General features: G+C 41.7%; 3 protein-coding genes across 4 annotated transcripts; 2 read left to right on the top strand and 1 right to left on the bottom strand.

Annotated features, from left to right (window-relative positions):
- Window positions 1-1,695: 1,695 nt before the first annotated feature.
- Window positions 1,696-11,536, top strand: LOC142885842 (atrial natriuretic peptide receptor 2-like). The gene is made up of 22 exons (XM_076022580.1): window positions 1,696-2,579; window positions 2,710-2,842; window positions 3,122-3,245; window positions 3,873-3,977; window positions 4,298-4,463; window positions 4,941-5,086; window positions 5,203-5,275; window positions 5,667-5,811; window positions 5,949-6,035; window positions 6,141-6,284; window positions 6,488-6,609; window positions 6,772-6,916; window positions 7,075-7,123; window positions 7,209-7,316; window positions 7,776-7,895; window positions 8,036-8,129; window positions 8,550-8,637; window positions 8,737-8,876; window positions 9,014-9,166; window positions 9,411-9,509; window positions 9,920-10,011; window positions 10,680-11,536. Exons 1-22 carry the CDS (start codon window positions 2,426-2,428, stop codon window positions 10,773-10,775), a joined length of 2,583 nt encoding a protein of 860 aa, XP_075878695.1. The 5' UTR covers window positions 1,696-2,425; the 3' UTR covers window positions 10,776-11,536.
- LOC142885925 (afadin- and alpha-actinin-binding protein-like) lies at window positions 10,814-17,255 on the top strand. Of its 2 annotated transcripts, none has more exons than XM_076022732.1 (14): window positions 10,814-11,356; window positions 12,671-12,782; window positions 12,972-13,126; window positions 13,240-13,443; window positions 13,563-13,673; window positions 13,765-13,900; window positions 14,051-14,126; window positions 14,295-14,475; window positions 14,727-14,874; window positions 15,228-15,364; window positions 15,518-15,691; window positions 15,789-15,906; window positions 16,213-16,360; window positions 16,457-17,255. In XM_076022732.1, exons 2-14 carry the CDS (start codon window positions 12,764-12,766, stop codon window positions 16,605-16,607), a joined length of 1,758 nt encoding a protein of 585 aa, XP_075878847.1. In that variant the 5' UTR covers window positions 10,814-11,356; window positions 12,671-12,763; the 3' UTR covers window positions 16,608-17,255. The 2 variants fall into 2 exon arrangements, with proteins under 2 accessions (XP_075878847.1, XP_075878849.1); XM_076022734.1 differs by having other exon boundaries at window positions 10,815-11,356; window positions 16,460-17,255.
- Window positions 17,256-17,934: 679 nt separating this feature from the next.
- LOC142885841 (vitellogenin-2-like) lies at window positions 17,935-27,157 on the bottom strand. Its single transcript, XM_076022579.1, has 32 exons — window positions 26,796-27,157; window positions 26,338-26,358; window positions 26,047-26,192; window positions 25,718-25,957; window positions 25,468-25,629; window positions 25,231-25,382; window positions 24,990-25,137; window positions 24,737-24,894; window positions 24,510-24,675; window positions 24,295-24,423; window positions 23,978-24,196; window positions 23,655-23,872; window positions 23,473-23,576; window positions 23,252-23,376; window positions 23,049-23,144; window positions 22,818-22,937; window positions 22,549-22,726; window positions 22,385-22,469; window positions 21,514-21,696; window positions 21,421-21,428; window positions 20,575-20,963; window positions 20,438-20,482; window positions 20,214-20,345; window positions 19,919-20,049; window positions 19,676-19,811; window positions 19,481-19,583; window positions 19,219-19,402; window positions 19,018-19,112; window positions 18,811-18,905; window positions 18,555-18,720; window positions 18,240-18,401; window positions 17,935-18,150 (listed from the first exon to the last, which is right to left on the bottom strand). The coding sequence occupies exons 1-32, from the start codon at window positions 26,866-26,868 to the stop codon at window positions 18,038-18,040; spliced, it is 4,482 nt and encodes a 1,493-aa protein (XP_075878694.1). The 5' UTR covers window positions 26,869-27,157; the 3' UTR covers window positions 17,935-18,037.
- Between the last annotated feature and the right edge of the window lie 364 nt (window positions 27,158-27,521).

Below are 27,521 nucleotides of genomic sequence, written 5' to 3'. Positions count from 1 at the left end.
GGGGTCATGCCAGCACTCTCTGCGATGCTCTAGTCCTAAATTAGGGTGACCAAAAGTCCTGGTTCCCCTGGACATGCCCTGTTTTCACATCATGTCTTTTATTTTCTTGACTTTTTTAAAATTTTTATAAAGGGATGAAAATGTCCTTCTTTTTGCTGTTTTCAAAAGCGAAAGCAAACGTTCTAAATTCTAAGGCATTTTTGAGTAAAATCTGATTATCATTTGAGTATCTCATCGGCGGGGACAAGCCTCCTGGTTTTCTCCAATCAAAATATTGTCGCCCTACCTAATGCCTTTTTTTTACTGGGCCTCTTTTATCTTGCGTGAGCCGTTGCTCGTCAAAATAACACACCGAGATAAACGCTCCAGTAGATTAGAATGTGTTAACTTTGCAAAAACAGAGACTTGTCATCATTCTTGACAGACACTGTCACTGTCTGCTTGCGTTTGTTTGCAGGGTGAAAGAGGCGGCGAGCATTCTTCCTGCACCCGCACAAACCAAGTTATCTTATAACTGTTTAAACAGTCACACTGTCCGCTGATTAAAATAACCGTCGCTAAAATAATACCTGCTAATGCTTGTGCGTGCGTGTGTTTTTTTTCCCATGCCCTATTGTGACTTGTGCTGCGGCAGTCGGTAATTGTAATCGTAATAAATCGGCTTGAGATTACCAGGAGTTGCCACTTGTGACTTACTTGACCAGTTGCTGATGAGGGTAATTTCCTTCATTGCACTCAAGACTGGCGGGAAAATACAAGATTGGCTCTTGTGCCAGAAGAAGAACCCCCCCCCCGTCCCCTGGCCTGTAAAGCAGCAAAACAATATAAATTGCTGCTCTGAAACTGAATGAGCTGGAGGAAGGGTGAAATGCATGCGCCCGCATCCATTGGTTTCTTCTTTGAGTCAGTCATGCGGTGCACACCAACCGTGCTCTTTAATTTGCTCAAGTAAACATGCTTGAAATGCAAGCACCAACTTTTTCTTCTTTTCAGCCACAGCCCTCTTACTCTCTGCGCAGCTTGCTTTGTAGCGCTGTCCTCATCTGATGCCCGATTCTTTTTATTCTGCGTATGAGCCGGACGCCATATTATCCCACTGTGGTCTTTCGAACCAAAGTCCAAACTCGGTACTGCACTCGTGTGATCTTTGTTAAGAAACTGCCCAGTTATTGCAGCGACTGTACCGTGTTCACAGGAGCCTTCTGTAAGCCTGCTCCTGGAGGTCCTGTAGAGTGGTGGCAGCTCTGCTGAGATCATCCATTTCCACAAAGTCTTTTAGGTTTCAGAAATGGATGGCATGGTTTGGTCTTGTTTAAATCTCAGAGCAATGATATGAAGGCAGTAATGAAGAACATGTTACCCAGTACTTAGATATGTTCCATAATTAACCCCTGTGCAAAACGAGAACAGTAATCTACATCATATCGGAGGTTATCCCCGCCCGTTGTATTTCATCCACATCCCTGAACACTTTCTTGGGGTATGGAAAAGGTTTTTTTTTTCTTTTTAAACTAATTTATTGCCTTTCTTGATTTCACAGGCGGCTATGCTTAAAAACACTCATTCCAACAGAGGCTTCATCAACATGTCTTTCCTCCCATTTGCTGAAGTCACCTTTATTGTTGTTGGCAACTTTGTGAGGAAAATGTGAAGAATAAAACACTCAACACTGGACAAACACTGGACTCAACAATGTCCATGACACTGTCCCAGTTGCATCTCATGTCAGTGACCACTTCTCAGCTTTCAGTGGTTGAGGCTCTTTTACTTGGTTGTACAATTGTACCTCTGAAGTACCAACAGTAGAATATATTTTCTTTATATAGCTGCGAGCTGATTAAAGGCTTCAACGATGAACGGAGATCATGGACAAGCCTTATTGCTTGACCTAAACTAGATCAAGATTTGGGAGGCTGGCGTTGTCCGGATGGTGAAGGTTAGTTGAAGCAGCTTGTGAGTGAGGACTTGAAGGAACTGTGATTGGAGAGCCTCTCCTGCTGATTAGACTAATCTACTGAAGGGGGAACAAGCTATTTGGTGGGAGGGTGGTTGTGCGATTCAGAATGAGAGAGTGAGTGAGTGTGGACATAGACTTGACGTTCAGTCTGTCAGTACAGTGGGTCGGACCTCATCGGTGAGCCTCGCCATGTCTCTGTGGACGGCGGCATCCCTGCTTTGCTTGAGCCTACTGCTGGTGAGTTCTCCCTCGGCTGACAATTTAGCGAACTCCAAAATTTCCTGTAATCACAATTCTTACTCCGTTATCATCTGGTCTTGTTTGGCTTGTTGATGCGATGTTGGCTCCTGTTGATTTGCAAAAAATTCATCACTGAGTGATTAAAGAAACAGACTTGGCTTGGTTACCACCAAAGGACATTTCTGTTTCTCAAGAAAATAAAAATGTTTTGGCCATTTGTACACAAAAATGCTGCTGCCTCAACCAGTCCAGTCCAGTGCTCAACCACCCACCCTCTCTGCCTGGCTGCAGGAGGTCACCTGTTGGCACGATCTGGACAACACTGAGTACGACTGTTGGCCCATCAACAGTCCAAACGATTACAACATGATCAGCTGTGGCGGTGAGTTTGTCGTTGGTTGGTTTGGATCTTTTTCTCCCACGGCTGACGGTTGTCTGAAGCTGCTGTTTGTGCAAGTGTGTGCAGCAGTTAGTTGAGTGCGGACGGTCGGGTGAACCTGGTGCTGTTGCAGGTCTGGAAATGGCCTGGGTGCAGCGTCCTCCAGACAAAGTTACCAACGGGGAGGAGTTCAACGTCTCGTACACTGTGACGGCCTTGGATTCTTTTTACGACTACGCCGTCAGGAACAGGATCTTCCAGTTCGGGTGAGTGAATTACATAAACACCCCTAGAATCTTCAGCGTCTGCCATGCCCACAACACAAATATGCCTGCATGTCGGTGGCCAGCTCGTCAAATGACACTCAAAATGGCCCATATGGCAACTTTATAACAAATGGAAAAATATACAGAATGCATAAGCATGAATGCAACTGAAGACAATAATGAATAAGGCTGCTTGATTAAACGAGCAGGGTTTGTTTGGTTTGACTCTGTCAGGCGTTTGTCATTTCCAATCACTGGTCTCTCTGCGTTTCCTTGTAGAAATGCATCAGAAGCGCGACGGTTCTGTCACGAACACGAGTGCCCCGTGAACTGGAACAGTGCCAATGAAATGAACTGCTGTGTGTATCACGCCAATATCCACTCCTGTCCTCTTGGTCTCATGGTGGGTACGCGCAAACAAACCAACCAACAGTAGGGGCAGAAGGGAAACGCGTAAGAACACAGAGCTTCATTCCTTTTTTAATCCAGTTTGAAAAATTCACTCTAACTCTTTAAAACAGGGGTGTGAAAGTCAAAATACACAGTAGGCCAAGATTTAAAACTTAGACAAAGTCGTGGGTCAACATTGATATTTGAAAAAATGAAAAAAAAAAAAGTGCCTAAAAAAACATTACTTATAGTCTGTTAAAGTCTGCCAGAAGAGCAGCGGACCATTCTGGGATTTGTAATATTAGCGGTGCATGTGCCGTATAATACCAGCGGGGCAGCTCTAGGTCGTGATTTTTTAATAGATTGCGGACCAAATATAATTACACTGCGCCCGCAGGCCAGAGTTTGGCACCTAAGCTTTAAAATGTTTTAAAATACAGATTCAATCACAATTGTCCTTCCAGGCTAATGAAGCTCTCTTTCAACAGTGCCTGAAAGAGCAGCGACACAGTGGCGGTGTATACTCAAACACATCTTGTTGAACCCACGGAGATTTTTAATACGAGCGTATGTACGAACTCTATGAACCTTTTTGGGCAACAAAATAAATCTATGGCAAACGTGTTGTATGTACTAACAGAAAGAAGGTGGGATCTGTGGCCCCTGGATTCCTGACGATGGCAAAATCGTGACTCACACTGTGTCCAAAGCCGGAAAAATGACACAGAAATTCTGGACATCAAAGGTGAGCTGGCTGGAACAAATCCCCCCAGACAAGATGGGAGTATTTATTACACGTATTGAATTTGAGTGATATAAGGGTTATTTAAGAATTGAATATGTTAAATATGATTAACCGCTATTCAAAAAATCCTAATGGTGCTTCTTAAGAAAAGCTTTGAGCAGCAGATGCTTCATTTTGTCACTCTTGATGATTCATTTTACAACCAGCTCAGACATTAAAGTCTCAAACACATTATCGTCTGTGAAGTGGTAGGTTTATTTTCTTACAAGTTTTTGCTATCTTAAAAGCCATGTGAATATGATTCATGTCTTCTTCTGCAGGTGGTGTTGATCCATGTGGGAGTCACCTCCGTCATTGCTCATATCAAAATAGGACAGATGCATGCGGCACTGGAGTCCAAAGTGCTTGTTGTCAGCGCTCAAGGCCAGTCTGCTAACGTGCATCTTGAATGTGTCAGCGATTTGCAAAGTCAACAGGAGGTGCAGAGTTCTGTCTCTGCCGCAAATTACTTTGAACAGCATGTATGCGACTGAGTTGCTCAGCAAAAAAATAGAAGATTTTGCAGATGAGACAAAAACATGAAGTCTTACAGGCAACAACTTCACACAAAAACCAACTCCTCAGCATTTGCAATGAACTTATTTTGTTATTCATGCTCAAAATAGGATGAAATAATCAACTTCTACAATAAGGGCAAACATTTAAGATCCCTGGGTCAATTTAGTGGTAAAAATAGGTCTTGACAAGCATAATAAGCAAACAATTTACTATCAATACTATTCTGTTATACTGCATTGTAGCATTATAATAGTCAATGTTATCTAAATTTGAATTTAAAGTAGTAATAATTTAATTTACACTATTCATAAAAGACAATACCAGCAAGTTTATTTTAGACTTAAACCAAGTACTATATTATCACACTAAATGTAATATGACAGACTTTGACAATCTGTGTTTCAGTGTGTGGCGATGACGTCTGTGAACTTGAAGAGAACTGTCTCAACTGTCCTGCTGACTGCGGCATTTGCCCCATGTCCATCACCATCAAAGTGGCCATCGGGCTCCCAGTCGCCCTCTTCAGCACTGGCTTCATCCTGACCATGGTGGTCAGTTTGTGTATAACACACACACACACACACACACACACACACACACACACACACACACACACACACACACACACACACATGTCTCATGTGCTGATGTCTATCTGATCCTGCAGTGGCTCCAGTACCAGAAACAGAGGATGTTTTGGGATGAAAGCTGGATCATCAACTACAAGGACATAATATTTGGTAAAACATCTGAACCTTGTAGCTGTGAAAGTAGTGATGTAGTCAAGACTGCCTTGACCACAGCACCACATTGGTACAGCTCTTTCTAATCTTTGAATTTGATGAATTCGACTGCTAAATTTGCTAACATTTTACTGTATGTACTGGCTCCACTACTTTATCTGCAGATCCTCGTCATCATTTGCAGAAGGGAGCGTAATAATAGACGCTTCACGAGAACCCCTTTACTCAAGACCAAGACAAGACGAGACATCAGATAGAATAGAATACAATAGAAAAGAATAGAATAGAATAGAATAGAAAATGTGTACTTTACTTATCCCAAATTGGGAAACTACATCTTATACACCTTATATAGACATGCTTGGCACTTTGTGTCTGTTGTCTGTAGGCAAACACTGTGGCATGGGTACTGACAGCGTCGCTAGCCTGCAGCATATCAAGAGCACCTCCACCATCAGTCACACTGAAGATGTCATCATGTGCAACAGAGTCAGCACCTCCTTCAAACAAGGCTTCATCCAGCCGGGAATCTAGTGAGAGACACAGTGACATTATTCTGTTTAACTGTATTCTTTCCTGCACAGAGAAAGAACTGACAATCCTAAGACTATTATGATCATAATTACTTGTGGGCATTACAGAGCACTTAGTCATCTCGTCTGTGTTGCAGTGATGGAAGGATGGTGGCGGTCAAACACATCCAAAACCGACATTTCACCCTTTCAAAGAACATTAGGAAGGAGGTGAAGGAAGTGCGGTGAGAGCTACCCAGAAGAAGACAATAGAAATACTGGAAACTGGTGACATAATCGAGCCTAACTGGCAAGACCATTTAAAGTGCTGGTAATCATTTTGTCCTCAGGCAACTGGATCATCCCAATCTCTGCAAATTCATTGGTGGCTCCATCGAAGTGCCGTACGTCAGTATCATCACGGAGCACTGCCCCAAGGGGAGCCTGTCGGATGTGCTGCTGAATGACGACGTTCCCATCAACTGGGGTTTCAGGCAAGACAAAAAAAGATAACACGCATGTTGCAACATTTCATTCACCTTAACAGTTTATAATCTACAGACATGACATTGGTGCATTCAGCCCACAGTGCTGAGCAGACTTTAAGTGAATGCCATTAATATATGTTTAAATGTGAACTTTATAAGGGACCCTGAGTGTTTATCCACGGACTGGACTGTGCTCTTCTCTGGTGCAGGTTGTCCTTTGCCACTGACGTTGCCCGCGGAATGTCATACCTCCACCAGCACAAGTTGTTTCATGGTCGACTTCACTCCAGGAACTGCATCATCGATGACCGCTGGGTGTGCAAAATCTCAGGTAACAATTCGCCGACAACGGCGACACGTGACTGGACAAGCATGGCTCCTATATGAACCTCCTGGGCAGACTTGGCTTGACACATTACCGCCCTCTGGAAACGACAAGGTGGAAAAGTGCATCCGGGGACCCTGTGGCCCACTCTCTGACTTTTGGTTTTAGATTATGGGCTTGCATTCTACCGGAAGGAGGAGTTTGGAGGTGGCAGTCACGACTTCAACTATGGGGACATAAATCGTGTGTATATTGCTCCAGAAGTGATGCTGGGAAGCAGCTCTAACATGACGCCAGCAGCAGATGTCTACAGGTGTGATGGAGTTTATCATTCCTCTTGGCTTTTTTTGTGACAGACGCACTTACATAAAAAAAAAAAAATCTGGAAACTGAATCATGTTGGTGCAGAAAGTGTTATTAATTTCTAAGTGTACCTTTGGTAATAACTATCCTCTCCTCTTCTCCCCTCAGCTACTCCATGATTCTGGTTGAGATTGCCACTCGCTCTTACCTCAGTGCAGTGAGTGCAGTAACTGGTTAAGGAGGTTGCCCTCTTTCGTTTGGTCTTTGCTTTTTTGTTGTTAACCAAGGGTCTTTTCAAACAGGGCCACGCTGAGGGCATCAGAATGGACGTCATGTGGCGCCCCCCTCTGCCTGAGATCACAGCTGGAAAAGCAGACACAGACTGTCCCAGCCAAGGAGACTACTGCGAGGTCCGTTCCAGTTGATAGTGTTAGAGAAGACTATTTTGCATAACTTAAGACCAGGGTCACTGAATATTTTGAACCTGGGAGCTATTTCGTTGGTACTGAGTCATTTGAAGGACAAACAAACACTTTGTTACACTCTACTGGAAAGACACATTTTCTCAGTTTGCCTTGAGTTTTTTTGTGATTATTCATAATACTGATCTATGTGAAGACAGTGATCACGTTAATGGAGTTCTAAATAACAGTCAACAATTATCATGTATATTAATATTAACAATTTAAGTTTGGATAAAATAAAATTTTAACTGCATCTCAAGGAGTTGTGCTATTTTTAGAACAGGCCTGGGGGCTGCTCGTGAGGTCCTTGGGGGCCTACCTGGTGCTTGTGGGCACCATAGCTTTAGACCCTAAGAACAGTAATTAAAAGTGTCATCTCCGGTAAAACCTTTCCCCTCTGTTCAGCTAATTAAGAAGTGTTGGTGTCAAAATGTCACGATGAGGCCGACGTTTGAGCAGGTGAAGAAGATGCTGGACAAAATGAACCCACACAAAGTCAGCCCCGTGGACATGATGATGAACCTGGTAACAGCTCTGTGCATTAAATCAAAATACAATGAGGACATATATTTTATTGCATAAACTTAAGCATAGAAGATTGATTGTCACATTTACACTGCATCTCTTTGAAATTGTGATTTAAACAACTGTTTCTTTTGCTGCAGATGGAGAAATACAGCAAACATTTGGAGTCCATTGTGGCCGAGAGGACTCAGGACCTTCTTCAAGAGAAACAGAAGACAGACCGGCTGCTATACAGTGCGTCGCGAGTGTTGCATGTGCTAAATTGAAGGCATATTAAGAAGAAAAAAAAAACATTCTGGGCGGCACGCTGGTGTCTCTTGTTAGCCCTGCCTGGGTTTGATTCCTGGTCTGGCTATTCTGTGAAGAGTTAGCATAATAGTTAGCATATTGCACTCCGGCCTCCTGCCAGAGTCCAAAGACATACACATCAGACCAAATGGGAATTCTAAATGGCCTGCATCTGTGTCACACTGCCTTGAATCTGAGACAGTGTGAGATATGCAGTGATAGAAAACTGGATGAGCGGTTCAATTTAGTCTAGATTTTGAAGTGCAACCACTCCCACCTAGCGGTAGAAAAAAATAAATACAGCAGCTCCGACGCTCCTCTAAAAGGAGCCTGCAGACACGTTTCAAGTCATGACATCCTGTTTAGGTATGTTACCAAAACCCGTGGCAGATGATCTTCGTCAGGGTCGGGTGGCTGAGGCCCAAACCTTTGCCAACGCCACTGTGTACTTCAGGTGTGTGGAACAGGAATTCACTTAAAAAGATGGTTGGCTTTCAGACTCTTTTGCACATGTCTGAACATGTTTTGATTATTCGTATCTTTCCGGTGACAGTGACATTGTAGGCTTCACGCAGCTGTCTGGTGCCAGCACCCCTCACCAGGTGGTGGACTTCCTCAACCAGCTCTACACCACATTCGATGACATTATTGACAATTATGATGTCTACAAAGTAGAGACCATCGGTGACGCCTGTGAGTATTACCTACATGACAAATTGGGAGTGTATCATTTTTTGGCCTGTATGTATGTAGATGTATACGTACGATTCATTGTGACTTTTGCTTTTCCTCCTCCTTCCTCTCATTTCACTGAATAATTGATGCGCCAGACATGGTGGTCTCTGGGGTCCCACAAGAAAATGGCATCAATCATGCTGGAGAGATAGCCAGCATGGCTGTTGATCTTGTCAGCGTCTGCCATACTTTCAAGATCCCCCATAAACCAAACACACAGCTGAAGATTCGTGCTGGCATCCACTCTGGTACTGTTACCGTTAATGATTTTATATTTTGGATGTTCTTCTCTCTTTTCTGTACCTGCAATAAATCCTGGGCAATTTGTCCAAGTCATGCATCCCCCTGACAACCAGAACAGGCTCAGACCCTGCAGACAAGCATGAGTGTATGATAAATGGTGAAAGAAAATAAAGGGATTGCTTCATGACATTCATGTCATAATGTCGACACTTTTGAAGTATCGTCAACAACTTTTTGTGTGTTTGTCAGGACCTGTTGTAGCTGGAGTTGTTGGAACCAAAATGCCCCGCTACTGTCTGTTTGGGGACACTGTAAACACCGCTTCGAGGATGGAATCAACGAGTGATGGTAACTCTGAGTGGACAAACTGCATATTATTATAAAGCCTCCTTTTTGTATTTGTGCCTTTCTACCCCCTTCCTCTTACGTCTTGTCAGGCCACAGTTGAAAAAAAGTATCTCTTCAAAATCTGCTTTGCCAGGCTAAGCAAGGTTAAGAGAAAAAAAGAAAAGAAATGAAGGTTAAAATAAAGAAAAAGAAAAGCTGCACAAAGCTGTCTTAACATGGACTAAGAACTTGTCTGCGGAGTGGGGAAACAGTAGTTTACTTTTTCCATCAACTTGTGGCATGCAAAAGGGATTTTTAAAACCAAAGAAATGCCGCAGAGGCCAGTTACAGATTTTTAATGAAACAAAACTCATATCTTAGTTTCCACAATACCGTTTTATCAAGCTCTAATATACACTCCTCTTTGATAGCTCTGAAGATCCAGGTGAGCGGGGCCACAGCTGACCTGCTGCATACGCTCGGAGGTTATGTTCTGACATGCAGAGGAACTCTCAACGTCAAGGTACAAAGTCATGGCATATTGATTAGTTCTCTTCTACGCAGAAGAGAGACGTTTTTGTTCATTGGCAAGGTCGTCAAGGTGTTTTATATAATAGATTGGAATGTTTATTGTGCTGGAAGCACTGAATAGAGCAGTGAAACATAATGTTGTTAGTTTACTGGGAGCAGTAAAATGTCATGGGAATTTGCTGAGGCAGATAAGACTTCTTTCAGTGAGATCACACTTGTTTGGATAAATTACGAGGCTTTTACTAATTCTCTGGACAAGATGAGTGGGTTGTGGTAGGTAAGTGATACTCTTGAACAAATGACATGGCCTAACTACAACTATCTTAAATAGCACAAAGCAAGCTGGGATTTGAGAAGATCGTATCAAATTCAAAAGCTAAGGCGTGTCTCTATTTTTCAGCAGAGTATTGAATCATCAGGGTGTTCCTACTACACACCTAGTGAGGAAACCCAAGATGCCTTTTTGGGTGGTGCCAATGTGGCCATGGGGGAGGGGTTTAATTTTAAATCCCAAAGGTCTTGTCTTGCTAAGCAGTGGCCTCAGCAGCTGCTCTCTGCCCCCATCAAACCCCAATGGCTTCATTATAAATTCATGGGGTATATCCACTATGATGTCTTCATTTTCTCTCATTCATGGTTGTCTCTATTTTAATGCTTTAGGGGAAAGGCGACATGACAACATGGTGGCTTGAAGAAAAGAAGGATGACCCACTGCTCGGAACAGTTGGCCTCAGAGGTCCCTCTGCCTGTAGATAGTCACTGTAAAATAGATGAGTTTGTATGGTGCAAACAGAATGTGACTTTTGTGGTGTTGAATGTGTACTCAAACAATATAAGAGGACTAAATAGTCCTAAACCTGATCCAAAAGTGGAATGTTTTGCATATTAAGTGTTAAGTGGTTAGAAGTTTACATAGCCCTTTTTGTTGTTAAAAAGCAGTGCTGCATTAATGACTTTAGAAAATACAAATAATTGTCTCTTCATTTATGTCTTGTAGAGAAGTGATATATGTATTGATTGTGAATTGTGTTGCGTTCGTCTTGTTTCTTCAAGTATCATTCACCGCATTTGAAGTTCTCGCTTTTCAATATCTGTCTATCCGTCTGCGGCCCCTCCAGCCAATCACACTGAGCAATGTTTGGTTGCTAGACAACGATTCGGCCAATCGGCGTCCGTTTTAGTTCGCGTGCAACAGCGAGTGATTTAATTTGGATGAGCTTCTGCGGCAACACCGGGACAGCCACGACCGTGAAATGAAAAGACAGGACTGAAAGTCGGAGGTCATTTTTGTTTTCTTTCGGACGCTCGTCGATAGGTGAACATGTCAGAAGAGCTCTGTAAGTAGCCCACTTATTATGCGAAGGGTTAGCAAGTGTCCAGCGTCATTGTCAGTGGCCACTGTTTCGCCCAACTCCGTCTTTTGACCCCGTTAGAGAGCCACTCACAGACGAGGTACACGGGAAAGAAGCAAGTCTGTGACAGTAACCTGTAACTCATTTTAGTTAAAAGAAAACAAAGGAGGAAAAATGAAAAATAAAAAAAAGTGTATGCATCAACTCTTTTATTATTATTATTATTATTATTGAGAAAGACATCATATCACTATTTTTGTAACCTAATCTGGTTAACGTTCTCCTGTCTGATTAATGTTCTCGCCTTAGTCCTCGTTCTCGCACTTCAACTGACCAAATACGCAACTATTTAATGGGTACTTTGTGATGACTGTGTTTAACTCTTCTTACTCCAAACAAAATAAGGCAGAATAGCTGTAACGATGGGTTGCATTTATGTCACCACTAAGAATCCAATAAATGAAAAACATCTCTCGTTTTCTAGGAATTTACCAGTTTAAAACTGTATATAGCTCATATGGTTGCTGCTATTGATTTTTTTTTTTTTTTGGTAATGTTTAGTCTGTTGATTATTGTCTTTGATTCAAATAAATTTAAAAATAAAAATAAAAATAAAAACAATGTTTAAGTGTTATGTTTGATGACGACGATGTGTCCTTTTTTTCTTCTTCTACTTCTTCTTTTTTTTAATCAATTAGAGTTGATTAATCAATTAATTGTTCCAGCTCTTGTGTAGTCATGTTAAGCCCTGATGCTTAATTGGTGCCGTCTGTCCACTTGGTTTGATTGACTAAAACCAAGGTCTGACTGAGTTTCACACCACACACCACTTCCTAAAATCTATTTGCCAACAGCCAAAAAAGTTGCAATTCTAGATTCTGGTGTCCATGATCTTCTGTCCACGATCATATATTTCTCTTTGTGTGTGTGTGTGTGTGAGTGTGAGTGTGAGTGTGTGAGAGAGAGAGAGAGACAGAGCGCGTGCACGATTCTGTAGACAAATCGCCACCGTCCTGCGTGTCTGGGATTAGTCTGGTCAGCTGATGATAAGAGCATTGAGATAAGATGTCTGTCCTGCACCAACCTGTTAAAATGTACAACTGTACAAAGCATCAAAAAAGATCACTGATAATTAGTTTTATAAAATACAAAATAACAAAAGCAATGATGAAGAATGTAAAATGGTGACGCAGCCAGTAATAGCTAATATGACTTGCTTGCTTCTTGTGCCTGCACTTCCGTTACCTTTTAATCCACACTGATTTGCTTTGGCTCTGCTAATCTGATCCTCTATTTCAGGAGTGTCTCGGTGGATTGTGTTGTGAATTGAGCGTGCCATCCGAATGTAGAAGATCCCCCAGACACGTAGCCTATAGAGACTGCACTGCAACCATGCCTGAGTCTTCTCTGGGTGAGTTCAGGTTTTTCATCCCAGTCTTTTCTGTGTCAAACCAAAATAGAAACAAGTTTTGCACGTAGCTCTGTCAGAGAAATATGGGCAAAGTTAATTGGACATAACAGGGGACCTTTTGAGTTGAGTTTCAGATCGGTTACATTTAAAAGTGCAGTCGCTTCATGCTTGACTGAATTTTCTTCCCAGATGTCAAGGGTACGTGCAGCACCTCTTTAGAATGTAGAGCAGCCCCCTTGACGCAGTTCAGCCAATCATCGCTGTTGATGCACAGACGATCCTTCATTCAGAGCTCCTTCTGCACAGAACACAATGTGCAAGAATGTCTTTTGCACGTCAGCCAGGTCGGTATCTTTTCCCATTCGAGCTAAATGACTGCTAATATGACTGATGGCTCAGGAAGTTGAGCGCAAGACCACAGCGTTCTAAGTTTCAGTGTTTCCCCTTGTTCTCGCAGGAGGTGTCATCTCTTGGCCTGCAGCCTGTTTGGACAGCCTCTGGTGGTGGCACAGAGATAAATGTGGTGTCCCTCCTAAATTGCACATATGACCTGATTCAGCTCCACCACAAGAGCCTGCGGAGCCTGGAAAACTTGGAGGTGGAGAATCTAAGGTCAAGCAGCAACATGGACTCCCTGCAGCTCATTAGAACTCGACTGAAGGTCAGCAACATGACAGTCTGTTAGTTTGATAGCGGCGATCACTGCTAACATATTGTTGTCTGAAAATGATAAGAATGTAAATGGGTCAGGTGAACGTCTATCACATTCTGCAAACGCAGGAGCAACTTGAGGTGTCTAAAAGAGAAAACACTGGACTTCTTGAGAGGGAACGAGGGCTCCTGCAGCAGGTGAAGAGTCTGCAAAATGCCTTAAAAAATGAAAAAGAAGAGGTAATTTCTTTTCTTGAAGCTAGTTGCCTTTTTTCTCGCAGCCTGATGAGCTCGGCACTAAAAAATATGTTTTTTTGTTTCGCTCTGTCAGGTGCACAGACTTCAGAGCATAATTGCTAACCGGGCCAGTCAGTACAACCATGAGATGAGGAGGAAAGAAAGAGAATTTAACAAACTGAAGGAGCGCTTAAATCAACTTCTAGTTGACAGGAAGGACAAGAAACAAGGTTGAAAACAATTATTTTTGTGTGGCCTCACAATTACACATTGAAGTCTGGTCAGAATCTTGTTTAAACATGTTTTAGAGACTCATAGTTCTTTGTTTTCAGATGTATGTATATATGTATTGTTTTTTTTTTGTTTTTGTTTTTTTACAGCTATAGATGTGTTAAACAGCATTGGGAGAGCTAATGGCAAGAGAAGCTTATGGAAAACTGAGAAGACAGAGGCAAAGTAGGTTTGCATTGCACTGATAAGTCAAATGTTAATCACAAAGCACCACATGTGATAACTTCATTTTAAAAAGCCATCACAATAGATTCTCTACTAAATCATCTGGTGTTTTAACTAAATCACATATTAACCTTGAACTGCATAAACATCAATCTTTCTCACTCGAAGGCACGAGGGTGAAATGTACAAGACTCTCCTAAGTGACTATGAGACCCGACAGAAGGAGCTGCTGCAGGAGAACGCGGAATTTAACAGAATATTACAGCAGATGAAAAAGGACATGGTGTTTATTTTACGTTCCAAGAAAGAGAAACTGAAAGATGCCAGTCATCATGAAGATAGCACACAGGTATTCTAAGCAGCTGTCCTCCTTTTTCTTCCTTAAAGTGTAGTCCAAAGAATAGCTGCTGCTCTTTAATAGCGGTCCCTGTATTTATTTTGATAATGAACAACATTTACATTCTATGTTGCTTTTGCCTTTACAACAAGGTCAACAAGGTCATGTTGAAAGAGCACGCTAATGGCTCGAAATATAGTTGAACTGACGTCTGAGAAGACGTTTTCGAAACAATTTTCAAAAGCACTGTTTTACCCTTTCAGCCAGAGTCGGGGGAGAGCAAGGAGGCTTCGGAGTGCAGCAAAGAACAAGTTGAACTGTTTTGTGTTGGTTCCTGCGAGGAGCTGACCAACAGCATTTGCCTGAAGTGGCGGCAACTCAAGAGCCACGTTGAGCGACTGGACAGCGAAGGTATCTTTCATCAGCTGTGTTCACCAATAAGCTCATTTTATATGTAGTTTATGGCGCAAAGCGAATGTAGGTCCTGTTACAAAGACTTGTATCAAGATTTAGGAAAAAAAAAGATGCCGAAATGTGACGTCAGACAGATGGGGGCAGACTGGAGTGATCACTTTTCTGAAGTGAACAAACTGTGCACATGCAACTGCTGTTGTATGTTTCGTTGTGGCATTCTACTTTCTACATGCGTAATGTGACGCTTTTGACGTGAATTATCACATAAATATTCCAGTGTGCAAACATTATTGATTGCAAAAATTAAAAATGAACGTTTTCTGAACCCCCCCCTGCACACACACACACAGTATCGTCGGCTCGGATGGTGCAAAGTAAGACCCCTGACTCCGTTTTGAAGGACCCCTGTGAAGAAGAGATGGACACACTTAAGCTTGAGCTCCAACATTGCAAAGACTTTATTCAAACGCAGCAACAGCTCCTCCAGGTGAGTTGACTTACATTGATAATAGGTTCAGGTTTTTCACGTGATGTTTGCCTTTTCAACACGTCACCAAGTCCCCATGACTCCAACCGTCGCTCGTCTGTCACTTTTAGAAAAAAACAAAAGAAAACCCCACTGTCGTCGTCTTTCTTGTAGCAACAGCTGAGCTGCCAGTGCGACGAGGAGACGGCGTCCGTGCTGAGCAACTGCGTCATTCTGCAGGAGAAGGAACGCCTCGGGCAGGAGTGGAGGCGGCTGGAGGAGCAGAGGAGGCTCTTTGAGAGGGAGAGGAGGAAGTTCACAGAGGCAGCGATAAGACTCGGGGAAGAGGTGACGCTCGCGCTTCATGTCAATGAGTTAGAAGTGAGGTTTGAAACAAAAAGCAACGTCCGACGCAACTCACTCTGGCCGTGGCTCGTCTTTGCAGAGGAAGGCCTTCGAGGAGGACCGGGCCGTGTGGCTCAAAGACCAGTTTTTGAACTTGGCTCCAGTTGCGGACTTACAGAAACCCCCGCTGTCAAAGTCTAAAAGCGCCTTCTTGATCAGTAAGTCTCTACGGCACACTTTCTGACAGTATAGCGTTACTTCATGCAGGCCACGTAATCAAGCCACGCTGGGCTCCTGCTCGTCAGCTGACGTTGGCAGGCCATGTTGATCAGGCCCACATCAGTGGGTTCTTCAGCCTCCTGCCTCTTGCTGCTGCTGCCAAGCGGGCTGTTTGAAAGGCAGGGGAGTCCAAGAAAAGAGCCACACTGCCAAAATTCAAATTTGCAGCTGTAATAAAGTTCATTCCGTGGTCCTGACTGAATTTTGAAAATTGACTTTTTTCACGCTATTTCTATTCTCTGCAGCTGAAATTGATGCCACAACAAAGCCGGCCCCAAAAACCGTCCTTGAATGCATGTCGGAGTCAAGACGCCCTTCAGCCGGATGTGCTTCACTCACAGCTTCATCAACAGCTGCAGCGCATTGGACGCCGTGCCTTATCCCCGCACACAGGTAAAACTGTGACGCTACGCTAATTTTCTTGGCCTTGCCTTGTCGCTATGCTGTGCCACCATGATTATCTCTGACTCTCGGTCAAATATCTTTCAGCAGCACTGAATCAAAGACGGAACACGCCGAAGAATCAAGTGTGTGTTTTAACGGACTCGCTCGTGTCCAGAGTCAACGGTTGGATGAGTGTCAGGACTGCAGGGGACACACACTGTGTGAGGAGTGGGTGGGAAAGTACAGACCTACATGAAACTGAAAAAACAAACAAAAAAAAAACAGTGGACTGAATGCCGAGCCCATGCAAAATGACAAAATGAGCTCATTTGTCGTCCTGGAAATTAGCTGCTTATGTAGGTATGCGACTCCAGCACATGTTTTTACCACTATATGTTTATATTAATGTTGTTACATATGAAAAATAATTGTGTATTGTTTTGATTCTGGTGTAATAATTATGTGCTGTCTTACTACCCCACACCTGCGGTGGAAGGGGTGTCCAAGTCCACCAGTGCAAAGGTGACACAGGTAGCATCCACTCGCGGCCACTTGATGACCGGATGATTTTTGACGTGTCTGCATGACAGAGGGCCCACCTGCGCCAAGCTATCGAATATACAGTTGGAGTGTAGTTTTAAGCAGCAGAGTCATGAGTTAATGATCCTTCTGCTGCGGCTGCTTAAGCAGAAGGAGAGGCCGTCAAGGCAGAAGAAAATGCACACATCAAAATCTCCATATTGATAATGATATTATAACGCTATGATTCAAGGTGTTACGGACTGAGATTAGTCAAGTTTTGTGTCATGTTCCATGTTTCATGTTTCATGTTTTGTCTTCACTTCCTGTTTTATTTTCTACTTCCTCTCTTCCTCTCGTGTCTGACTCTAACTTCCCTCTGTGTGTAAACTTTTAAACTAGAAATCTTTATTGTTAAGTCCAGAGTCATGAAGTTGTCAGTGCTCATTACACAAGGTTACGTTGAAACGAACTTCTAATGTCACTAAGGGCACTTTTGAGTGATTGACACGTTTTGCAGTGACAACATTCTTGGCCAGGTGTTTGTTCCTTCGTCCTAGATTGCAAAAACTTGCAAAAGTCGAAATTAATCAAATAGAACTTTTACTGACCATTGTTTTCCTCAAGTTAGTTTGTTTTGTTGTATCTCCAATTTATTGACGTAGTTGGCTGTTTACTTGAATAATGGATATTTATGATTGAGTCTTTGCTGCTCTGTCGGGGGGGACTGCAGAAGGAGTAGCAGTCCTTTGTTTATGCTCTATTTGCTCTTATTGATAAATTGAGTTTTGGATTTTGATCGATGATGACTCCCCAGTTTATCTACATAATTTTGGATTTATTTTTAGGTTATTGTTCTTTTTCTTCTTAAATTTATTCCATAGCCTTACTCTATTTTGAATGCTGTGCCACTAAATATTTTGTTTTTGTTTTTTTTCGATTAGTCAGATGAGTTGGAGTCCTCAAAAGTCTCAAGAAACCTTCCAGATTCAGTCAAGCAAGGACTGACCTTTTGCTATCAGTGTTTATGAGGCACTGCTGCAAGCAATTTTAGTCCAGATGTGTTTTGTTTGCTTCAGAAGTTTATTTGCCTTTGCAGTTCAGAAATGATTAGTGAGAATGTGAGGACATGAAGAATTAAACATAGCTTGGCCAAAAGCAGTGAAATTAGGCACATTGAGGATTGCAGCGGCAGGCCAGGTGAGCCACTGCCTTTTCTGTCACGTCCACACTCTTCTGGAAGATGCGGCTCAGACTCTCGGCGCGGTTCACGCTGGACTCTGCAGCGGTGGAGATGGTGCGATTAAGGAACTGACTGAGAAAGGAAGCATTTGGGCATGGCCACGTGATGTCTTTTTGTTTCACTCACCAGCAGGCACACAGTGGAAGCCAACGTTGACAGAGGTGGTCCTCACTGGAGCGCAGCCAGGCTGGCAGCGCAGCACAGGCTCCACAGAGTAGCATTTGGAGTCCTGGCCGTGGAGAGAGATCTGCCTGTCCAACTTCACAGATTCAGTCGCCAGGAAGCACTCTGATAAATGGTGACGAAAGAAAGGAAGCTTTGTTAATATTCACACTTACTTGCGAAAAGCAAATTGTGATTCTATTAATTCTCTTCGGTCATTTCTGCAAGCAAATACCCAGTGTAACAGAAATACTTGACGCAAAAGAAAGAAAGTATTACTGGAAATATCTCTGCAGCCTGTTCCAGGGATGACCCAGGATTGGGTGAAGCTAAGTGCACTAGTGGCCACACGTCCGTTGGGTGTGCGATACTCCTCCGTGTATTCTCCATCACCCTGTCCGCACATTCCACAAGTATATCCTCTCATCCAGTCTGGAATCTTAATCTGGGGGAGAAAGCAGCGAGTTTTGGCGCTCTTACCAAGACGAGGATTTCTCTGTCACATGCAAAACTACCTTGAGCTTCTCTGCATTACCTGCAATCCATTCAAATCAAGGAAGACCTCATTCAAACCGTGGCTGGCAGCAAACAAAGAAATGCCCTGGTCCTTTCGTGTGATGCGAACGGTACCTGAAATGTATAAAGCTTGGGTTGGCACCGTATTTTCAGTTCAAACTATAAGGAATTCATCATTCAGACGATGAATACATGGAAACGATGTTGACGGTGGGGGGAAAAAAACCTGTGGGATGCTGATATGGTAGACTGCTGACAGGGATTTCCACTCCATTCACCGTCACCCCAATGACATTCCTTCTTTGATAAATGCCAACATCACTGTAAATGATGAAAAAAACAAAAAAACACCACAGAGTACATATAGTGTGGATACCGAATGTTATCTGTTATTTCCCACAGTCGAGACCAATGCTGAGTTTCTTACAGGTCAGCGACCAGCACGTTGATGTGATTTTGATTCAGAATCAGGTCCCTCTTCAGCAGCACCAGGAACTTATGTTCTGACGTGCAATCTTGAGCCAAAACCTGGTTGCAAATGTGCGGCATCTCACTCCTGTACTGCTTGTTGTTAAATGTGACCACAGTGTCTTGGGCCACGGTGCACTTGGCTGGAATGTACAGAAAGAATTGAGTAACTGTGGTGATCCTTCCTGGTCGGTAAAACCTGTTCCTTTCAATAAGCTCACCCGCATTAACATTGCTGATAATGTGCAACATCCTGGCACCCAAGTTGTCCTGGGGGGCCTCCAGTTGAGATGCAGTCATCAACTCCGGGCTTGTTACATTCCACTGTCAATCGAAAAAAATAGATCTTAGATTTGTAATCCTGTTTAAAAAGTAACTAGAGATTACTGTCCGTATGCTAAAGCAATAAAACCCACCCTTGGGGCAGAGAGTTTGATCGTCACTACATCTTTATCGGAGACACCAAGAAGTTCAGCCCTCTTGGGAGGATTTCGGACTTCTTGCAAAGAAAACCCCCAAGCTTCAGCATGTGTGGTAATGCAATTGGAAATTCTATTCGGACATATAGGTCAGGTTAGTCAAAGACAAAAACGTTACATATAATAACCAAATATAAACATAGATATATATTGCAGCCACAATAAATTCAAAGGCATTACCGCTTTCCAACGTTTACTAAATATCTTGGAAGTCTTTGCCACAGTAAAATAGCGCGACCTCCCTTGGGAATCTTCTCAGCTGTGACATCAAGACGGTACTGACGACACGTTCTCCCCCAGCCCACCTTGGCCTGAGAATGATTTAAAGCAGTAAATTATGCAATGCATGTTAAATTTTGTGTTAGACTTGTCACCAAATAACTTTTTTTTAAACCACAAGCCTCTGTCCCCTCACAATTGAACCTCTAATACACATTCCCTAGGAATGCTCCTCAAACAGGCTTGCAATAACCACCTGCATTTCCAAAAGAGCTTCATTCAGTTGAATTGATGCCGCAAGACGCCTCGAGACTCTTTTCCCTTTCATGATTTTGACGCCCAAGGTCAATGTGGTGACATTGTGTTCAGAATTAGTAGAGTATTTGGTCTGAAAAAGCAAAACAGAGATGTTTTTATTTTTTGTAATTTTTAGAACTTTGTGTTTCTCACCAGTAGAATTTGGTAGCTCTTTGAACTCACCCTGTAGATCTCAGAGCAGTCACTTTCCATGCCGGTTTCATAGGCCTGCTGTTACAGATAAGTAAGCACATGAATTTCCTTTCCCATACTTTTTGATTCTTCATTATTGTTGCATATCTGAAGAAGCTTCCGCTCACCAGGGTCTGATGGCTGCTCTCAGAGGAACTTGAGCTGGAAGACTGGCTGGAGGAGCTGCTAGATTCCCTGTCTGAGCTCTCGCTGGAACTGCTGCTCTGGCTCATGGAACTGCTCCTTCGGGAAGAACTGCTGGATTCAAAAGAAGCAACGCTGCTGGAGCTCTCGGAGCTGCTGGAGGAGGATGTCTGATTTTTCAGACCAGGGGACAAGATCTTCTTGAGTTTCATCAGCACGTTTCTGTCCTCAAGAATTTCCTCTTCCTCATTTTGGTTGATCACTGTCATGAGATCCGCTGCACCCGCTGCACTGCTGATTTGAACTTGCGTTATGCTGTTGTTAGCTGGAACCAAACAGAAAAAGGTAACAAACAAAAATGGATACACAGCACCTTAATCCAAAAATATCCATATTGCTGCTTATATTTTTCACAAAAAAAACAAACAAACAAAAAAACAACAACTTGCCTGGTACAATTTCAAGAGATGCTTCACACTGCCCCATGATACAGTCTGACCATTCACTGCTTCGTCCCTTAGACTGGCGTGCTACAAGATTTCCGCCAATCACTGAATAAAGAGTTTTCTCATCATGGCTGGAGAAACTCAAATCTTTCTCAGCACGAACGATTGGTTCAGATGAGGCAGACTGCAATGCCAAAAACAGACGTCACAACTTTCATTTCATAAAGGGTTATTCTTTTTTTTATGTGGAAATAAAAAGTAAACATAGAATCAAACATACAATGTCCTCGGCTGATGAGGGTGACACTGAAGACTGCTCTATCACTGGAAAGAACAAGTTAGCCTTTTCCTCCTTATCCCGTCGGTTTCTTACCACTGGCCTACTTTTACTTCTGTTGCAGAACAAAGAAACACATTTTAGACAACTTAACTTTAAAGATGGGTTAGGCACGTCACTGGAATGCAAAATGGACTTACTTTACAGAGAGGACTTTGCGTTCCCCAAATTTGTTTAGAGTAAGGGTCAACTTCCTCTTGGTCATTTCAATATCTGCTTTGATTGATATTGGAATGTTTACAACAACTTTTGCGCAGGTCCTTAATTGAGCTTGAATATGGTTTGTATTTACTCCAACAGCAATCGTGCCATGAGCAACGGCGCTGTAAAGAGAAAAACATTTCAACTTGAGGGTGACAGTTGGAGCTAGTAGCAAGAAACTGCAACAGATATTGCAAGATATTACACATTACAAGTGCACACTTAAAGGTTAAAAGTTTTTAAATTGCAATATTACACCTGGTGCTATTGAAGTACCTTTGGTTTAAATTGCTCATGTAATTTATGCTATACTTTGCATACTATGCATTCTGCACAACTACTGTAAGGCAAAACTAAAAAATTCCCAAAGGGGATTTGTAAATGATTACATTTATGTATTTCCGGTTTACTTACATACATTTATATTGAGGGATATATATATACCCGGGCGGGCTTCCAACCCCAGACTCCCCGGTAATAGTCATGCGTGCTTAACCATTCGGCCAAAGGGATATCCCTTTGGCATAGGCATAGTGACAGAACTGCCACTGTCACATACATATATATGTGTATGTATATATGTATATATATATATACATGTATGTTGTCTAACTCTGCTGTCTGTCATAAGTATTCATTAAAACCTTTATTTTTTAGCCTAGTTTTCACTGTTCACTGGAATTTCATCAAGCTGTTTCAATGAAATAAATGCACCTTATTAACATCAATATGAAGCATGGACTTATTGACCAGCAGTAGCTGCAGGATTAATAAAGTATTGTGATTCTGATGTAACAGTAACTGCCTTACCTTAAAAGTGCCTTAGCCTCCAAACTAATGTTGGACTTCAGAAGCTGGTGGTCATCTGTCAGAGGTGGTGTTATTGCAGTGGACCCTTTGAAAACACTGCTTTTTAGTATGATTGTGTGTGTATTTTTGACTTAAGTGACAGAAAATTTGGACGGCAATATTACCATCAAGATGAGCAACAGAGACCCCAGAAGCGATGATGTTGATGCTATATGGCAAACCAGTACTGGTCGCCAGCATGTAATTAATGTCTAAAGGCACCATTGCTTTGAAAATACTCCCGGAAAAATGAGGAATGACTTCCCTCAAAGCTTGCCTGACAAGATCTGATCCAGTAGGGAGCTGTGGAGGAAAAATTAGCAAAAGAGAAAATTAGAGATCCACTTCATCATGAAAAAACACCAGCTCACCAATGCAAGAGAGGACAATTTACCTGAGCTGTACGATCAACTAGTGTTTTGGCAATGTCCAGGGATAACAGAGTTTGGCCCTGTACATCTAAATACAGCTCAGACCATAGCTTCCTCAGGAGTTTTGGATCCGAACTGGAAAGCTTTGCAGGGAAGAAAACGATGACCACATTAATATTTATTTTTCTTAACAGTGTAATCCCATTAAGCAAATAGTATAACATTGTGTTAAAATGCATTAAGATTCATCTTACAGTCCTTGCTATTTCCTTGATCTTGTCAATTCTCGAAATGTCTTTACTGAATGTCTTCGCGAAGAGCTCCATAAATCCATCAACGCTGATTCCTATCTGCAAGACATCATGTCATTGGGAACAAGCTCTCGTTTTAATATTTCAATTTTGAACACTAAAGCATAAACAAAGCTTCAACTTGCAGTGTAAAATAATCACAATACCTCAAAAGGAGAACCTCTAATTCCTGTCATCAAGGCCTCTGTCCTGACTATTAAAGTTCTGACGTAAGGCGAGAGGTTGTTTTTTATACCATAACCAATAACGGAATGACCGACCCTGTTTTGAACTGCAAAAGAGCAGCAAACACACAGTAGACATTTTACCTCACTTAAATGTTTTAACCTGAAACTGAGGATGTCAAATTTTTCTTTGCTGTACTTACCTTTGTAGACATTGTGGGCAATAGCTCTGCTCAAAAGCAATTGTTGAGTAATCCTTGGAAAAGAGCGCTTGAGATCCCTTAAAGCCTGTCTACAAGCCTCAGCGCTAAAAAACAACATTGAATAATGTCAACTTGAATGTTCAAACAAGGTTAAATTACACATGCATTTTTAAGGTTCTTACAGTTCGTGGCGGTCAGGCATCGGGTTCTCTGAAAGACTTTCCATGACAGTCACTACAAAGTGTACAAGCTGCATATTCCTCTCTGACCTTATGAAATGAGCCATATTAGTCACTGTAGCGATGTCTGGGATGGTGTCAAACAGTACAATAACAGCAGCCATACGGAGGTCTGGCGGTAGGTGACTGTCAATCACCAGTGGTAAAGCAATCTCCTTTATCTAATTTGTAAACAATGACATTGTTAATGAAAGTGCACATTGAAAATTGAAAAAAAAGAAGAAGTTTTTCTTGAAACAGAAAACTTAAAATATGTCATCTCTCGCCTTTGTAGGAACAACTTTGGCGAATTTCCTCAGGCACAGGATACTGTCGAAAATAACGTGCGGTTCCAGAATACCACAAATGTGGCTACTTTTGGGCAGGAGCTTCTGGATATGCTTCACGCTGTTAGGATGTGCAGCATTACCCAGTGCTTTTATAGCAAGAGTGAGTGTTTTACTGTCCTCATTAAGGAGGGATGTGTTCAACATATCATGTAACCCCTGCAGAAGGAATAATTGGGAGATGGGGAAGTGGTGCGTTGGGGTATCACATTATTTACAACAAAAGTTGAAACATCACATCTAAGCGTGATACATACTTTTAGCGTTACAGGTAGGTCTCTGCTTTGCGTGTTGATGTACCACCTTTTAGTCATGGAACCAACTCCTAGTGTAGCAACTTTTCGTACAAGATCATTTTTAATGATCCTCTGGTCCTCAAGCAGTGTCTAAGAGAGTTAAAAAGAAATCTGTGTGAGTATAACAGTTCCAGTATTATACACAAAAAACAACACAGATTTTAGGGCAGACTTGCCTTAGCAATGTTCATAGTCCTTTCATCAGTCTTTACTATTTGCGAACTGATTAAAAACATTTCCGCAGCTTCAGAAGGAGATAACTGTCCTTCAACAAATTTCTGCTTGATGAAAGCCAAAGACTTGTGGGTTGCATCGTAGGGAATAACTTCCCTCAGCACTTTCCTGTGAAGACAGACACCATTGTATAATCTGTGGTATGTTTTCTGGATAATTTGTTACTCACCTGTATTGTGAAGATCTGCTGTGTTGAGCCCATAGACTTTTCATCACTTCACTAGATGCCGCACGCAGTATTTTGGCAAGTTTCAGAAATTCCAGTGGGGCTTTCTCGTCAACACGTTTGCTATTGTTTTTCACCAGACTTTCCAGGAGTTCGTTTGCCTTTTTGGGAGAAACATTTTGTTTTGCCGTTGTTTGAAAAAAAAATTTCAGAATGTGTGGTTCAGCAAAACTTGGTATAAGGAGAAACTCGCTACCTGAGCTTTAGCATTGCTGAGATCGCTTAAAATGAAGGGAAAGTAATCACTCTCATCAGTAAATTCGTACTCCGGGAGGATATTCTTATGTGGCAAATGAGGAGGAACCACTTCACCATTTTCATGCTTCATAAAAAGTAGCTTTTGTCTGCAAACACCCAAAAGCATTATGTCAGTCAAACTTGTGTCACCTCAAGCTGAGTACTCAGACACTCATCCTCTTGATTTATAAACTACATACTTAGATAGCATGAGGATGCCCTCTCTGTAGGAGCTGAAAGGTCTCAATTCCATCTGTTCTGTTGACGTCACATTTTCCAAGAAAATACCAAGATCTCCCACTTTCTTCAGGGAATAACGGTAGGAATCAGACGATATAATGAACTTCCTCACCTGTAAAAAACCAAAAGACAAAGGAAAAAAATAAGTGGCATTTTCCAGAAGTCTATAAAATTAAAAGGGAAACGGATGCACTTACAGCAACGCACTCATCGCAGCTGTCTGTGTAGGACAAACCGGAGCTCTTGCTAACTCTCTTCCGGCAGCTGTTCAGGTCCCTAGTCTTGCTCAGTGTCAAATAATCACTCTTCTCGTCACCCATCCAAAGGTAACGGGTAAGGCAAGTTCCCTGTGAACCTGCCTGGTATGGGAAACAATTAAATCAAAAACACAGTAAACGTGCCAGGCCTCTTTGCTTGTACACACTGATGAAAATGGTTGATCAGTACCTCTTGCAGCACATAGGGGTTCGATTTTTTTATGGTCAGCTGGAAAATATTGGCAATTGACTTTTGGATGTTCAACACAAATGGAGAACTAAGAAATGCTGCAGTTATACGACCAATGGAGCCATTTCTATACTCAAACTTGATGCTCTTCTGGAATTCAGCAGCCAGGTCTGCCAAGAGCGGATCAGCTTTGGTTAAATTGTCCAAATGGTTGCCTTGAGAGATGGCCACATCTTTAAGCTATAAGAATGAGTCATATGTTTAATGATAATCAGTTCACTCATTACTTATACTGAGAAGAAATCGAAAAAACATTTTATCAGTTTTACCTTCATGGTGATAGTATCTGCACTGGGAGCACTGACCAGAACTTCAGATTCTATTTTTATTAGCGCTTTTGGAAAACCAGTTTTGCTTGTTTCGATGATTGCTTCATATTTGTAATGATAGATCTTGCCTTTGTCAAATTTTGGAACTAAAAAAACAGAGAAAAAAATAAACATGCTTCAATAAGATTTCAAGACATTGACAGAGAAAAAGATCAAACTTTTTGGACTTTTTAACTTTTGCTGCAGATATTGGTTTTGTATGATAACCTTTTTGCAATGACAGTAACTTACCACGGCTGTTACTGATCCCAGCTGCAGAATAAAACATAAATGTTACTTAATTTTCAAAAATAAAAAGTAGAAATAAAAAAACTGAATTTTAAAAAACAAAAAGAAAATATAAATAAGAAATAAACTGAAGAAAATGTAACTTTTGGTCTGTATGCTATATATCCCTGAAACTGTGAAGTGTGTTTCTGTATGACTGAAAACTAAGAAATAATCTCTTGTAAACTATATATATATATTTTTTTTTTAATTATTGAATTGAACTATTACCTATAATCAAAATGATCATTTTATTTACTATGTTTAATTAATTACATTATCTTTGTAGACTTCCCAGATTAACTTGTGAACCTTCAAGAACTTTTATCATTGTGTCTGACAAAAAATATTTCCCCCCACAAATGTACCTAATGTCATGAATAAAGTCCTGATTAGATCTAAATTAATAATTCCATACTCACCTGTGAGAGTCACAGCAAGAGCAAGTAGAAGCAACCTCATGGCTGGTGGATGTGGACAATGGGAGTCAGACATGCCCTTTTAAAGCAGTCTATGGCCTGGCTGTCTGCCCATCAACATGTATTATTAACTAAATGTCTGCTGTCCTTTAAGACAATATTAGTATGCCCTGACCTTAGAGAATAAACACTAACCTAAAACAAACCTGAGATCATTCTGGCAGCCAACATAGACTCATATTTGAAAATTAGTCTGTAATTGAAGTATTTTAATTAAATGAACAAAACATTTATTAGCATTAACAACTAAAATGACTAAAATTGATATTATGCACACACACACACACACGCATGCACATGCGCGCGTGTGTGTGTGTTCTAACTTGTCCCATAACATCTGCATACTGTCTGCAGCAAGTGATACAGTCATCATTTTTACATATGGTTTTAATCTAATTCTTTTTCTTTGCCATCTCCCATTACAATACGCTGTCATAATCATGGCTACATGAAATACAAGTTATTATTTTATGAACCACATAATACTAAAAAAACAAAGTTTCAAACGGAGTCAACATGTTGAATTCGTACATGAATTATAAAAATGCAATAAATATTGATGAAGACAATCTACAGATACTTTTACAGATTTAAAAACAACAACATAGTAAAATACAATATTACGAAGGTGTTTTCAACATGATTTACAGGCTGCCCTATCTTTCAATA

Source organism: Nelusetta ayraudi, unplaced genomic scaffold, assembly GCF_046127955.1.
Source record: "Nelusetta ayraudi isolate G7.1 ecotype Tasmania unplaced genomic scaffold, CSIRO-AGI_Nayr_v1 ptg000013l, whole genome shotgun sequence".
In the NCBI taxonomy this organism is placed as follows: domain Eukaryota; kingdom Metazoa; phylum Chordata; class Actinopteri; order Tetraodontiformes; family Monacanthidae; genus Nelusetta; species Nelusetta ayraudi.
Note: the sequence above shows the minus strand (reverse complement) of the source record. Positions and strands in the feature narration are given on the sequence as shown.

What these genes read in the sequence shown, in the direction of transcription:
- LOC142885842 (XM_076022580.1), top strand. Translation starts at nt 2,426, where the DNA reads ATGCTGCTGCCTCAACCAGTCCAGTCCAGTGCTCAACCACCCACCCTC. An exon ending in GCCAAGGAGACTACTGCGAG is followed by an intron (nt 7,317 to 7,775) that starts GTCCGTTCCAGT and finishes CCCTCTGTTCAG; the next exon opens with CTAATTAAGAAGTGTTGGTG. An exon ending in AACGCCACTGTGTACTTCAG is followed by an intron (nt 8,638 to 8,736) that starts GTGTGTGGAACA and finishes TTCCGGTGACAG; the next exon opens with TGACATTGTAGGCTTCACGC.
- LOC142885925 (XM_076022732.1), top strand. An exon ending in ATCATGAAGATAGCACACAG is followed by an intron (nt 14,476 to 14,726) that starts GTATTCTAAGCA and finishes TTACCCTTTCAG; the next exon opens with CCAGAGTCGGGGGAGAGCAA. An exon ending in TGCCTTATCCCCGCACACAG is followed by an intron (nt 16,361 to 16,456) that starts GTAAAACTGTGA and finishes AATATCTTTCAG; the next exon opens with CAGCACTGAATCAAAGACGG.
- LOC142885841 (XM_076022579.1), bottom strand. Translation starts at nt 26,868, where the DNA reads ATGTCTGACTCCCATTGTCCACATCCACCAGCCATGAGGTTGCTTCTA. An exon ending in GGCATCCTCATGCTATCTAA is followed by an intron (nt 25,138 to 25,230) that starts GTATGTAGTTTA and finishes GGGTGTTTGCAG; the next exon opens with ACAAAAGCTACTTTTTATGA. An exon ending in CCAAAGTTGTTCCTACAAAG is followed by an intron (nt 23,873 to 23,977) that starts GCGAGAGATGAC and finishes TTTACAAATTAG; the next exon opens with ATAAAGGAGATTGCTTTACC.